The 14,857-nt window shown below is 29.4% G+C and overlaps 1 protein-coding gene across 3 annotated transcripts in view; it reads right to left on the bottom strand.

Moving 5' to 3' along the window:
• Positions 1 to 14,857, bottom strand: part of LOC118182229 (uncharacterized) — a 52,270-nt gene that overhangs the window by 34,110 nt on the left and 3,303 nt on the right. For 2 of the 3 annotated variants that reach the window (XM_035351552.2, XM_035351551.2), the window contains exons 3-8: positions 13,132 to 13,480; positions 10,665 to 10,739; positions 10,477 to 10,579; positions 4,799 to 4,889; positions 3,041 to 3,120; positions 2,876 to 2,956 (exon numbers count right to left, since the gene is read on the bottom strand). In XM_035351552.2, the coding sequence (XP_035207443.1) occupies positions 2,876 to 2,956; positions 3,041 to 3,120; positions 4,799 to 4,889; positions 10,477 to 10,579; positions 10,665 to 10,739; positions 13,132 to 13,480 (779 nt within the window). Of the gene's footprint in view, positions 1 to 2,875; positions 2,957 to 3,040; positions 3,121 to 4,798; positions 4,890 to 10,476; positions 10,580 to 10,651; positions 10,740 to 13,131; positions 13,481 to 14,857 lie in introns of all 3 variants that reach the window. The other variant, XM_035351553.2, reaches the window with a different exon arrangement.

Below are 14,857 nucleotides of genomic sequence, written 5' to 3'. Positions count from 1 at the left end.
TAAATTGTTGATAATTCTACAGTTGAATGAAGAATTACTAAAGGCATAAAAACCTTAACTGGAACATAATTCAATAAGTTTTAAAGCAAAAAAAAGCAAAATTTGCCATAATATAAGAATAAAAAAAAACTGAGCTCACTAAGACGAGCAACAGAGTGGATATATATATATATATATATGTATATATACTTATACACTTTTTGTGGATATATATACTTATACACATATTCCAACCAAAAAGGGAAATGCACAATTACATGCTGTAGCAGTGCCAAATACAAAATTTCAACACTCTGAGGATACTTGTTTTTATGTGAGATACATATGCACATAAGTCACGAAAAAAAACCTTTTCTGAATCCATTTTTCAATCTGTTTGGAGAAAAAAGTCGTTTATTCTCTCCATACATACAGATGTCTCACAAAAACATCATATAAATGGATTTGAGCGCAGTCAAAATGGATATTTTCATTGAAATATGATACCTGAAATTTTTCAGGACAACAATATTTCTTTTACTTTGTACATGGAAGTAAAAAAGTTCAAAGGCTGTAGAATCACATTTGTGACTGCACTCCATTTATAGCTCAGCAAAAGAATTAACATGTTTTGAAAAGGGGAAAAAATTAGCAAAATTGGATATGGCCAATAAAACAGTAATGAACTGGAACAAACATCTGTGGGACTTGTGGACTTATAGTGTTTTATGAGTACATATTTCAACGATTTCAGTAAAATTGGAAGACTAAAAATATAGTAGAAATTGATGAAAGCCTTTTAGAAAAACAAAGCATCTTGAATGCTTCTGCCACAGTGGCTATTTGGTGGATTGGGCAGAAAGTCTGAAAATTGCAGATATTGTGAGATTTGCAGACAGATGCGTGGCTCAGAAATATACAGGAACAATTGGTGCACCTTTTGGTAGGACGTTCACCAACGTTCATGGCAGAAACTTTTCATGGTTGACAGGATAATACTTAAGTAACCTTTAATCTCTCCAAGTACTTTTAAATGCAATAAAATATAATTAATCTGTTCGCGCCGACTGTCACGTCTACGTGCCAGCAATGAACACACTCACTTCCCGGCTGACATGCAGGCGTGCCAGAGTGTTTTCCCGTTCAGCCCCGACTGTCACGTATTTGTGCCAGTGTCCTGGAACGTTTTAAAATCTACAATTTCTGCCACAAGATGGCACTGTATGTTCATATGGTTTCAGATACATGTACATTAGACCTTCTACTCGAAGTGAGAGAAGCATGACTCACATACACGTGTTTTTGATTATATAAACAAAAGGGGAGATAAATGTTTCCGAATGGTGTGATTTATGACGTCTCTTTAAATTCGCACGTGGTAGTTGTTTATTGTAAGTAGAGAAGTTTTATTTTCGCTAAAGTGTTGGGTATTTTGGTTTGCAGTTCAGTTTTTAGAAAATCTTGTTAGACGTGAATTCTTTCTGTTTTTACCGTTGCAATGTCGAACTGTCAAAAATGTTTAACAGAGCATAAAATAGCAGAAATGATGCAAAATATTTCAGATATTGATTCTAAATATACCACACCAAGATCAGCAGAATCATTAAATCCGCTCAGATTAACTGAAAGACATTTTCCAAAACTTTGTTCAGAAGAGACTGATAAGAAAATGAGACGACGATGCTTCGTTTGTTCATATTCCCGGAAAAATCCTCCAAAACGGCAAATGAGTTATTACGAGTGCAAGGAATGTAACGTAGGACTGTGTGTAGATCCCTGTTTTCAAATTTTTCATACGAAAAGAGAATTTTAAGTAATATATTTAGTTTTCAGATGTATAATGTTAAAAGTCATAAAATGGTGAGTAAGGAAAATAAAATGTGTAAAATATGCATTTAAACAAGAAATAAGGTAATTAAAGTATATATAAAAATATCTATAAAGCATAAACCGTTTAAATACTCTATACAGCATTATTAAACAATGCGTTGATACTTCAGAAATTTCATGGATTTAGGCTTAATAGCAAAAAAGGCCCCGGCCCTGGGCAGACGCTCGCATAAGACACTGCCGGCCTCCGCGATAAGCGTGTGTTTGTGCTACCTGGCGCGAAGGCGTTATTTGATCTGAACTGGCTTAATCTCTTGTAGGCATTTGTAGAAGTTCTTATGACAATTCAAGCAATGTTATTTAGTTATCGTTGTATTTAACTTAATAATCAATTAATGTTTATATTTATTTTGGTTTGCATGAATATATGGTAAATTACTAAATTTATTTAAACAATGCTATGTACATTAACGTTTTGAGGTCTAGTTGAATATGGCAAAGTACACTATGGCTATCTAGCTAAGGGAAGGGATGCTTTCATGGAGGACTTTCTATGAGAACCTTCTTGCTCAATTAAAGTTTCATTAATTTAATAAATTTAATTAATTTAAGGGAAATATTTTACTTAGTAAAGGCTAAAAACTGAAAACCTGGAGATTTGGCAATCTACGAATTAATGGATGTGAAGAAAAACCCAGACAGCTGGCCTCTGTAAACAAATATCACTATTAATAATATAAAAAAACTGTTCTGCTTTAAAAATGTTTTTTTTCTGTCTCTTGCATAAATAGCCACGTTCATGTTTATGCTCAGTTGCCATTACATCACATGTCAAGCTCATGCAGTTCTTTCTAATTGATCTCAGTATTTAGAAAAACTTTACTCCTTAATTTCTTTCCTGCTAGTGTAGTATTGGCTTCCCCCCATGGTGTTATGTTTCTTGTGATAAGACAATGAAATGAAATATGTATTTGGTGATTTCTGATTAAAGCCCCACTAAAAAATGTTCAGTCATTGGAAGAAAAATCGTCTCAGGTAAAATATAAAGTTGCTTAAATATTCTTACTTCTCTGATTTCAGTTGCTTGTTTATCCACATGAATAAGATATAAATACTGTTCTCTGTATATAGAATGCAGCAACTCAATCTACGAAAACAAAACAAAAACTATTGATAATTAATTTTTTTAAGTAATTAAAATAAAAAGGAATAATACATAAATATATCTTACAATTGCAGGAACACTTTCATGACACATTATCAAAAAGGCTAAGCGTGCAGGTACCACTTCACTATGATGCTCAGATAAAACTAATAAATGAGAAAAATTAATACTCAGAGAATCATAAAAGCAAACAGGAGGGAAAAAATCCCAATTTATCTTTCATTGCAAATGTTATATATATATAATTTAAATTTTACACTTAAAAATGTATGTCATAAAGTATTATTATTTTGAAGCTTTCTAATGAATTAAATTCTTTAGATTGCAAAATTCTGAAATTCATTTAATAAAGAATTATTAAAACTCATATTTTCACTTTTTCACAGTAATATAGTCATATTTTTAAAAGAGTTTTCCTACAAGTAAGAAACAAGTCATTTATTAAATAATATATGAGCAACATTGAATAGAAACTGAAGATAAATACTTTAATGAGCATAATCTGATTAGTCGATTATTATTAAAAAAGACTTACTGCAAAAAGTGTTGTATGACATCTGAACGTCATACAACACTCTCTCTTCTCGAAATAGAAGCTTTAAAGACAATTTTAGCTTTTATGCATTTCCAAAATAACATTTGATTTCTTTACAAAGGTTTGAGTGACTGTTAAATTTTGTAAAACTCTTTTTGCATCTTTAAGTAATAATATGGGAGGTGGGGGTCTTCAATCTTTTTCTCCTCCTTCATTTGGGATTTCAGCTGAGTCCAACATGTGAAATCTATTTTCAATTGCAATTTCCATCGGAGCTTCCTTTTCTGGTACTTTTGCTGTTTTTCTTGGGGAAATCCATTCTTCTTGTTTACTTTCATCGGTTCATCATCCTTCTTTGTTGGGGTGGGAAGTTTATTTATAGCTCTGAGTACTTTTTCAACTCTGTGATTTTCAATCATTCTCTTTATATATTTATGTTTCTCATCTTCTTCTTCATCTTTTGATATGCTGGCTATGTTAAGCTCTGTCTCTGACATCGTTTTTGCTTTCTTGCAGCAGAAAATCTTCTTTCCATAGAGGGAATGTTTTATTCGATTGGAAGGATTGCTCAAAATCTGCCTACTTGACTGCGTCAACTCCGAGAAAATTAGGCAAATCCAAAATGCGACGACCTACACGCTAGCTGTCACCACTCAGGAATGGCGTGACTTGTGGGTAGCGAGCAAGTTTATATATGCAGTTGAATTTTGCAAAGCAGTGTCTAGAAATACAAGACTGCACGAGAGTGTGTGCAAAGCTTACTTGCATTTTTCTTGTCAACATTTTTCATCGAATCATCTTATTCTAACATCAATTATTTATGAACTTTTATATGGAAACTAGGGTTTAGAATTATCACCTAAGAGTAGCATGTAGCAATTAAAAACCTGATTTGAAAGCGGGGAAAAAACTTTGAATGTCAAAAATCACACTAATTTTTAAGTAAACATTTGGATATGTTAATTCTTTTATATTATTTTTATGTTATTAAACTATGAACTATTTTGTACTATATTGTGGCTCATATAACATAGAAAATATAATGCATTTGGTGTAAAAAACAAACAAAAAAAAGTTGTGAATGGAGTTTCTAATAAGTGCAAAATAAAAAAACCATGCACAATTAGTTATACACTAGTCTGAGCCTAATTAATTTCTCTTAGAATTGTTGTTTTATTCAAGGTATAATATTAAAATTCATTAACTTTAATTATGCATAAATACTCACTTTTGTACAAAAATGTTTATCTTGAAATATAGAAGATAAACAAGGCTAAATATGAACTTACAATGCTTATAACGCAGCACATTTCTTCTATAGCCAGGATTAGGTAGAGCATGAAAATTGTACATTCTGCTAATTTTTTGATTTTTTTCAGTCTGAAAAATAAATGACTGCAATTAAAGACCCGAAATAATTGTTTGAACTTCAATTCAGATCGCATAGAAAATAGTTCAATAATATTAATTTAGGAGTCAAAACTTTTCACGGTTCATAACGGCTCCATTTGTTTCCTTAAATTAAAAATAATTTGTATAAAATTATTTACAATAATTTATAATTATTTGCAATAATTTTATAGAATTTATTAATGCTTGAAAATACACTCTAGGCAGAAATTTACAATGGTTAGTATTTGACTTCAAAATTCAGATCTCTGAACACGATCCTACCCAACATGTAAGCATGCAAGTTTGAAAGTTACAAACAAATTACTCTCTTTAAATAAAGATTAATTCTATGTAAACGCAATAAAAAAAATAAATAAATAATAAAAAAACAAAAAACTTAGAAGTCAATACGAAGCAATTTGCCACAACAGGACTTAAAACACTTCTGTATTTAAAAAATTTTAGTATCACTTTTCAAATGAACAACTAAATACTTAGCTACAAGTCAAAATAATTTTAAAAATAAATAATTAAAATAAAGTTGTTGCTAAATAATTAAATAAATCAGTTAAAAAACCAATTAAAAATATGAATAATAATTACTTAAATTTCTTAGGCATTTAAAATTATTTAATTAATTGAATATAACCTATTCAATCTGCTAATTCATATCACACACTAAAAGAAGCCCTACTTCCATTATATCCAGAAAATTTTCATAAGCAGGAAAAAATGCATCATATGCATTGTCTGTCACACTATGCAAATCAGTCCGACCTGCAGGGTTAGCTATTTTGCAGGAAACTATCAAAATAGATGCCATAAAATTTATTTCTATGGGTTGCACATACACTGTTTCATATTTCCACCAGAAAAGAGATCTTCAAGCTTTGTCAACTTGAAGAACCCTTAAAGCTACAATCCTCTTTTGTAAAATTATTATTACTATTTTTTTTTAAATTCTTATAATTTTCAGCAAAATAAATGCTAAAAAAGCACTGAAAATATAATAAATCACATACATTTTATATGGCATGTGTGAAAAGAAAAACAGTATTTAATTACAATTTAATCATAAAAAATATTTAATATTAATTTGGGTAACAATGGAAATAAAGAATGAATATAAATTTATTTTACACATTAGCTGTGCAGTCCGCATGGTATTAATATATATACATATTTTTTAAATTTTGATTTAATGGAGTTATGGTATTTGGAACCCACACAGAATACAGTTGGAAGACTACAGCACTAAAAATGTAGGAACTATTAAAAAGTTTCAGCAATGCACCAAATAATAGCAACATGTGCCAGTATTGCCCATGGAGGTAAGAAGTAAATGGAGTAGACATTTCCCTCAACTGGAGACCAGAAACAGATGTACAGCTCAGATATCACCCCATAGTCTCTTTCTTTTGTCATCCCTTGTTCACTTCCTCATTATAATAGGAGTTTGATATCCTAGTGTCAATGGTATACTTGACAATAAATTTGATATGCTTTAAATTTAAAATGATACAATAGTTTGTTCCTCTGCAACTGGATGTTCAGGAAGAGCTGAAGCATAAAAAGCCAATGGTTTAAGTCTCTAGAAGTATTTAGTTTTTTTTACTTCCAAAGTACTCCATATTTTTCTTTTCCTTTCCATTTGAATTGTTTCTTTCATGTTAAATTACTTAGATTTAGTTTTGTATTGAAAATATTTGTTTATAGTTATGCTGGATATAAGATAATGTTAGGTGATATGAATATAAAATTATTTCAACAGCATGCTTAAATTTCTTAACTTTTTAATGAATATTATACATAAAATAATATTTTGTTACATGGTTGAATTATTATTATTTCAAAATGAAAATTATGAGCAAATTAAGTGGATAATTTAAATTATTTAAAACTAGTTTTGGGTTAAATTTATTAAAATTCATATTTTTAGACAATAAATATGAAATCTTTTTACAACATAAATCTGTTTGAGGAAAGTCGATTTTTATATTTTAAATAGTTCAGAGTAATCTTCTGTTATTGGGACTGGATTCAGAAATGTATGTATGTAGGCATGTGTGTGTATGTGTTCATGTATGCATATATATACATATGCATGCATATATGTACACATGCACACATATATGCACATATATACACTTCTGAATCCATTCCTGATAACATAAGAGTTCTGAATTCAGTATGCGAGTTCATTAACTTTTGATCAAATTGTTTTATTAAACGTGCAAAATTCTGAAAGTAAATTCAAAAACCTAATTAACATAAATGTTTATGTTAATCACTAATGCAAAATATTAATAAAATCATGCAAAATATTAATAAAAAAAGCTCTGAAGCTTCAAAACTTGGTCTTTTTTAATGCTTCTATTATTATTTCTTAACTTAGAATGAAGTCTAAATGTTTATTTTTTTAAGAATTTATTTAAATAATTTTAAAAAAAATTATACATAAGAGTTTTTCTTAGTTTCATTTTTATATTTCCCTCTATAAGGAAGGTACTGTTCATAAAAGTAGCATTGGAATTGAGAAAGTGAGTGTTAGATTAGTGAACTTAGAAACTAATTAAACTGTGAAGAATAAATACATTTTGGCTCTGCATGCCAAAGAAGAAATCAACCTTCCCTTCTTAATTATGGAAAGAACAGTGGAGATTTATTTTTGCCATCACCTGATGCATTGCATAAATGCAAAGAAATAGAGAAAACTTCTTAGAAGGGTATAACCTTAAATAATCAAACTTTGCCAGCCACTAATAAATGCTAACACATTATCCAATTTCTCGAAGTGCATTCCATTGGATAAAACATTTTGAACTCTTCATTCTACCATATGCTAGATCAAATGCTGACAGAAAATCATGCTGGGCACATAATTCAAGCAATAAGTAAAGATAACCTAAGAATCAGATGCGTATACCGGTGTAAAGAATTTTTAAAATGTTACATATCCCCCCAAAAAACATATTTAATAAATTAGGATTGTTTAAAAGAGAATAATTTTTATGTGTATTGATTAATACTAAAGAAATTATATTAATAATGAAAACAAATATTTAACATGTTCTTGACGTAGCCTAATTGAAAAGAATGTTCTGATTTTGTTGAAATCTTAAGTGATGTTCTAAACCAGTTTTAATTTGCTTAATTTTTTATCTTAGTTAATTAATGTGAACTATTTAACTTACTTTTAATCAAACTGAATTTGATAAGATCTGTGTTAATTTTGCTTACAGTTCAAGATCTCATTTATAATAATACTTGCAATATTTATGTGCAAAATTTTAAAAAGTGTACATACAAATAATTGCATGTAAATGAAATCTGTGAAATACTATAATTAATTTTTTAAATTATGAAAAGACAGAAGTGTTTTGTTTGATATTATTTCTTTAGAGTAACATCATGTCTCTTTTTTGCACATCCCCCCAATATTAATAATAATAATTAAAAAATGTTAATTGAAGTATATGACCTCTACAGCAAGCTATCGCTCTTAGAATTTAAGATGTAACTCTAAAAATTCTTATATGATAACTATTTTTTAGCTTGCATTTCTATAAAAATTAAGTTTTTTGAAGTATAATCTGAATTTACTAATTTTAAAACAATTACAATAAATTTCAGTTCACTGATATAAAAATCTATTTGATATTCTTTTGCTGAATGTACTTAATAACTTTTATCCAAGGTTTTTTAATTATTATATGAATCTATTTAAATGTAGGAGCTACAAGAATTATGTAACTTAATATTGCCTTCATGGCACCCTTCATTTTATTTTACTTTATTATGTTTTAAATTTCTGATGATATTCATATTTCCTTTAAGAATACAGTGAATGCTAATAAAAATAAGTTAGTACTGTTCATCGAGTTTCATGGAATAATTTGTTATTTTTTCCTCCCCCTTATGTATATTAAAAAATTATTTAGAAGTTTTATTTTAAATGGAATCTAATCCTATACAGAAAAAATAAATATGCACATGTGTTAAATGATGAGAAGGGTTACATTAGTTACCCAGCATATAAGCATAGAAAAAGTTAGAATATTAATTTATTTGTAGTAATTTGAATGCAAAATTTATCATGAAACTTCCATTTTTATTTATAATATGGATGATTTTTTAATAAACATAATTTTTTTGATATGTTATGTATATTTTCTTCCATTCTTGTTTTTAGTTGTTCAGCTGGTGAAGAATTTCTAAAAAAAAAAAAACTATATTACATGTAACATAATTTTTTTATTATTTAAGTATTATTTATTAATATCACATCTGGGTACAATGCTGATTTTATTAGAGCAAGTGAAATTATTCATCAGTATTTAAAGAGCCAAGGAGAAGTAATAGCTTTGAAATCATATTTACATGATATTTAAAGACATTTATTAATAGCTTACTGCAAGCGGTTAATGCTTCTAAAATTTGATGTTGTCGTCTTGTCCATGAATTTCAAGGAAGAATGGTTACCAGAGTCTCAAGGAGGTTAAACTTCAACTTCCACCCCAATTTTGAGGGAGAGCAACTCGGACCAGAGGTCCGAGTTGGGGGGGGGAGGTCCGAAGATTTCCACCCTCTCCCCTTCCCACCAAACTACAGGAGAGGACTTTCAACTTGCCATAGAGTGCCCCATGCTGCAAAGGCACTATACATTTACAAACATCCATGCCTTCTCTGGGATTCGAACCCGGGCCTTTCAGGGCCGCAGTAAGCTTCCCTAGCCACTATACCATCTGGCTGGCATGCTTCTAAAATTTAACTGTGGTAAGTTAAAAAAAGCTTTAATAGTGCAACCAAAAAAATTCAGTTTTCTTAGAAAGTATTATTATTAGTATGTTTAAGATATTGAAAAACACAAAGTCAAATATAAGTAGCAAGTGACAGATAAATAAAAGAGAGTGAGGTAGGAAAACTTATCAGCAGAAGGTTCAATCAGTTGCACAGTGAGTCTCAATTACATAGTGTTGCCACTTTTCAGAGAATCAGTAAGCAAATTCATTATACTTTACATTTAACTATGAATTTATATATTTAAACAAATATCACACTACTTTTCATTAACTTATTTTGCTTTCACGAATTTTAAAAAATATTTTTCTAGTTCATTATAATTAGTTCAAAATTTGAATTAATTATCGGGTGAACAAAAATCAGAAACACTAAGGTATGATGCCTGTAATGTAGCAAAACCTACCACCCTATAAAATAAATGAAAATAATTTTCATATAAGCTTATAAAACTATCCCATCCAAACACAGAGGTCTTTATAAAGGAATTTCTAAAGAATTATAGCTTCATACTATGAGTTAAAAAAATATATCTGAATAAAATATCAACCATTACAAAAATAATTAGCTCACAGAGTTGTACTAAAAAGTACTAGATTAAAAATATGAAACTGTACACATAGAATTTATACATATAAGATGAAAACCTTTAACAAGTAGCCGAAATTTATTTTACAAACTTTGAAAAAAATTAAATTGTCTGCAATAAAATAAGAAATTGTAAATAAAAAGTAATAATCATAAACACTTTCGAAAGCAGAACATTTTAAACTACCTTATTATTATGATACATTGGTGGTATGCAAAGTCCTTGTTTGTTGTACTGAAAAGCACAGAACACTTGCTTCAATTCCTCTGCACAGTTTTTTGATTTTGTCCTGGAAATGTACATTTTACATATAAAAATATGAGATATTTTTAAGAATGAAGAAAATTTTGAAATTAATTACTTGAAATTCCCACCTTCCTAAAATGGTCCACATCTTTACAGCAATATCTTCATTAGGCAAAGGCACTTCATCACATTTTCCAAAATAACTAAAATAAAATTCCAAATAAGCTACAAAAACATATGAGACTTTAACAAATAATTGGAAATATCAAATTGTTGAATAATAATGTACCAATATGAGACTAATTATAATATTATTTTTTGGAAAATAGATAACAGGATCAAGATAAACAGAAGCTACATTAATAAAAAAAATTAATACCTTCTAATATCTACATTAGCTATTATGATTACTAACTTGCCATCATTTCAAAATCAAACCTACTGAATAGGCAGCTATGATGCTATTATATTTGTTATTATTTTAAATCATCATCTCTCCAAATATTGATTGCATTTGGTAGTGACAAAAAGTGCTAAAAAATTATACTTAAAATGAAAGATTAGATCATGGGTAATTTTCCCCTGACATCTAAATCACATTGTTGAAACAAGCAGAAATTTAATTTGATAAGTTTGTGACTTTTTATCAATCAATTCCATGTCAGTATTAGATGAATGTAACAATACATTATAAATATTTATTATATACAACAAAATAAGCTGTCTTCAAAAATTTCAACCTAAAAACTAGAGAAAAGATGCTATTATCATGATCACCACATATAGCCCATATGCGACCAAGCAGACAACACTTGGCACTTTTGTACAGTTGCTTGATTCCTTAGCATAACTTATCTCTTAGAATATTATTAAAGTCTCTAGTTACATCTTTTAATTCTCTTTGATGCTACTAAAATAATGATCTTTGAGATAAGTCTTCATTTTATGGAAGAATTGCTAGATTTAGAGAGAATCATCATCATAGGTGTAAGAGAAGTGAACTAGTCCAAAAGACAAATTAGCTAGCACCATTGCCAAAGTGATATAATAGTTGCTTACTGTTTGGAACTGAGGATCAGAGATGGCATATGCAACCAATGCTGAGTCTCAAAGTACCTGAAAATTATCACAAGTGACTGTGAGATATTGCAAATGTGAAGCACTAAGCCACAATAATTAACTTTTAGCAATTATATAACAAAATGAATTACAGATGCCTCCCAATAAATCTTTCTTATCTAATTAACAAACTGGAAAAGCAACTATACTCCCTAGTAATACCTCCTGCATAATTAAAAAAATTTACAAAACATCAATATTCCCTAATTAATTAACTTGCAAAGTAACAATATTCTTAATTAACTGAATAACTTGTAAAGCAGCAATACATTTCTAATTAATTACCTTCACATAAATAACTAAATATCCTGCAAAGTACCAGTTATCCCTCTCAGATTCTGGTAGGATCTCATAAGGATATTATTAGTTCTAGCCAATAATTAGGAATATGGCAGCTGTTGTACCTTTGGCGATTAATTCTATACCCATTGTTGAATGACATGAGTACAAGGGCTGTATGTAAATTGTAATCTGCCATCTGGATTGGATTATTTAATTATGGCAAAGCACATGAGGGGTGTCTTTGTGGAGGAGTTTCTAAGGGAAACTGGCTCGTATACCCATTACACATGGGAAAAACCATGAAAACGCCCATGCAGCCAGCCCGTTCGCGGGATTTGAACCTTGGACCGAACTACCAGGGTGCAGCGTCTTTGCCGCTCGGCTGCTAATCTCCCTTCTGAGTACAATATAAATTATTATTATTTTAAGCTAATTTAACATGAAAATAGTTATTTTACAATAATTTTAGCCTTAAAAACTTGTATTAATATAGTTTAGTTAAATAAAAACAATACACTCTGCTCTTGAAATGTTTAAAAATACATATATTTGTACAGATTCAGGAATCCAACAGGGATTTGTATTCTTCAGATCTACATATCAAAGCCTTGTTTTAAATTAAACTGCCAGAATTACAAATGAATTTACATTTTACCAGTGTAAAATGAGAAATAGAATGCATTTAGGCGGAAAAAAATCAAAATTCTGCATTACTTTTAATTTAAGCCACAGTAGGACTGTAATTTAAAAGAAATAATAAAAAATAGCTGCCCTCGAACTTAGGCCCAGTAGGATTTGAAAAGCAGAAAAATAAAGATCTTAAATAAGTATTCAAAAATAAAAAATATTCTTAATTATTTAAATAGGTATTAGTATAAATACAAGTTCACTAATTTATTAAGCCACAATAAAATTTCAGAATCCTAATTGAATGGTATTTTAAGAACAACTTTTCATTATCCATTTGTTTATAAATTTAAAATTTCAAACATGAAACTTGTTTTAAATTTCAAAATGTGTAATAATGCTTTAATACTTAAGGATACTTCTGAATACATTCTCTTAAAGCAGGACAATAATTAAAATTAGAAAACTTATCCGAGAAAATTAAAGACTGCTTATAAAATCTTCAACAGCAATAAAAAATAATTACAGCAAAGTGAAAACAATCAAAGAACTTTAGAAAATTTATACCCTTCAATTTGAGTGGCTGTCTGAGGCAATGAGCACTGTCCACTAAATACCAAATCTTCAGGTAATTCCACATGTTGAATATTTACCAGAGAATAATCCTTTTGTTCAGTAATACCTGCCTCATCATTTTCTAATTTATAAAGTATATGGAGGACAAAATTTTTCTGCTTCTGGAATTGTGATGGAACAATATGCATGTCATCTCGCATGCATACAACAGTCAAGAGCACGATTTTTCTTACTGACCATACCGGATCACGCTGACAAAATTCATTGCTGAACTTGAAAAGACATGCTTGATAGCCTAAGCAATCATAGATAGTTGGACATGGAGCTGTTCTGTGACTTTCTGAAGACAAAATTATGGATTAGAATGCAAATGAAATTAAAGCAGTTAACTAGTAAAATATAAGTATAAAATATAACTAGTAAAATTTTATAATGTAATATAAACTAGTAATATTATATCCACTATACAATTGAAACTTGTTTCAATAACCCAACATACTTACTTTTTGTAAAGAAAACTGAAGTTTTTCCATTACAGGACAATATATGCTAAGCAATTTTTTTACCAAAAGATATTTGCATCAAATTTGCTTACTAACCATCACCAAGTTAAATATGTTGTTCTTATCTCTTCTAATAGTGACCTTGTTTTCAAATTATTGTCAATAAATATTTTAAAAATGAGCCATTCTATTCTCATTCTTTGTTTATTCAAACAACTAACTACGAGATGACGTTTAAAAAAAATTACCACAGTAAGATTAATATAATATTTTCCTGCTGAAACTATTAAGTTGGTGTATATATCTTTCTAGAGAAAACTGCTTGCCACACATTATCCTATTACAGGAATGATCTAAAAAATTTATAACACGAGGAGAAATTTGTATATTATATACTCAAGGCTCTTATTTTTCAAATAATAATTATAAAATCAAAAGTGTGTTATGGAAATGAAATCATCCTTAGTACAAAAAGTTTTATTTATTTATTTTTTCCTTAATATAAGTAAGCCATTGCTACGGTAATTTTAATCCTTGCTGGGACACTACAGTAAAATAAAATAATTATTCCAATGATGACTTCTACAAACCAAATATAATAAATACTTATCAACTTAATACTATGAAACACAATGCAATAATTAAGACTAGAATAAAAATAATTAATTCATCCTTGTTTATTACCATGGCACAAGAAAATATGCGTTTTAATACTTAAAAAAGAGGAATTTTTAAAAGATATATCATACTCCAGGGGAAGAAAACTGTTCATTCTGCAAAAGGAATTTATAACAGTATATCAATCATAATAAATACACTGAAGTGCCACTGAGGGATACTTAGTCAATAATGAGTTGGGCCTCCTCTGGCTGCCAAATGACGAAGCATAGATTCAATAAGTTTTTGGAAGCATTCTACGGGAATGGCTTGCCAAACATTGGATACAGCTGTCCATAATTTAGGAAAAGATGCTAGTGTTGTATGGTGAGGTTTCAAACCTTTCTCAAAACGTCCGAAAGATGCTCAGTAGAATTTTAGTCAGGGCTTTTAAGTAGTCAATTTATGACAGAGAAGTTAAAACGCTCATCCAAGCAGGCAGTAGCCATCTGGGACCTGTGAGAGGTGCAGTTATCTTGCTGGGAACTACACTTCCGTGTGAATGATAGGACATCATAAATGGATCATCCAGCAACTCTACGTACCGAATCATATTG

Source organism: Stegodyphus dumicola, chromosome 2, assembly GCF_044657685.1.
Source record: "Stegodyphus dumicola isolate Sdum_Otavi_A_Nest chromosome 2, ASM4465768v1".
NCBI classification, from domain to species: Eukaryota; Metazoa; Arthropoda; class Arachnida; order Araneae; family Eresidae; genus Stegodyphus; species Stegodyphus dumicola.
This window is presented reverse-complemented; position numbering and strand designations above follow the sequence as displayed.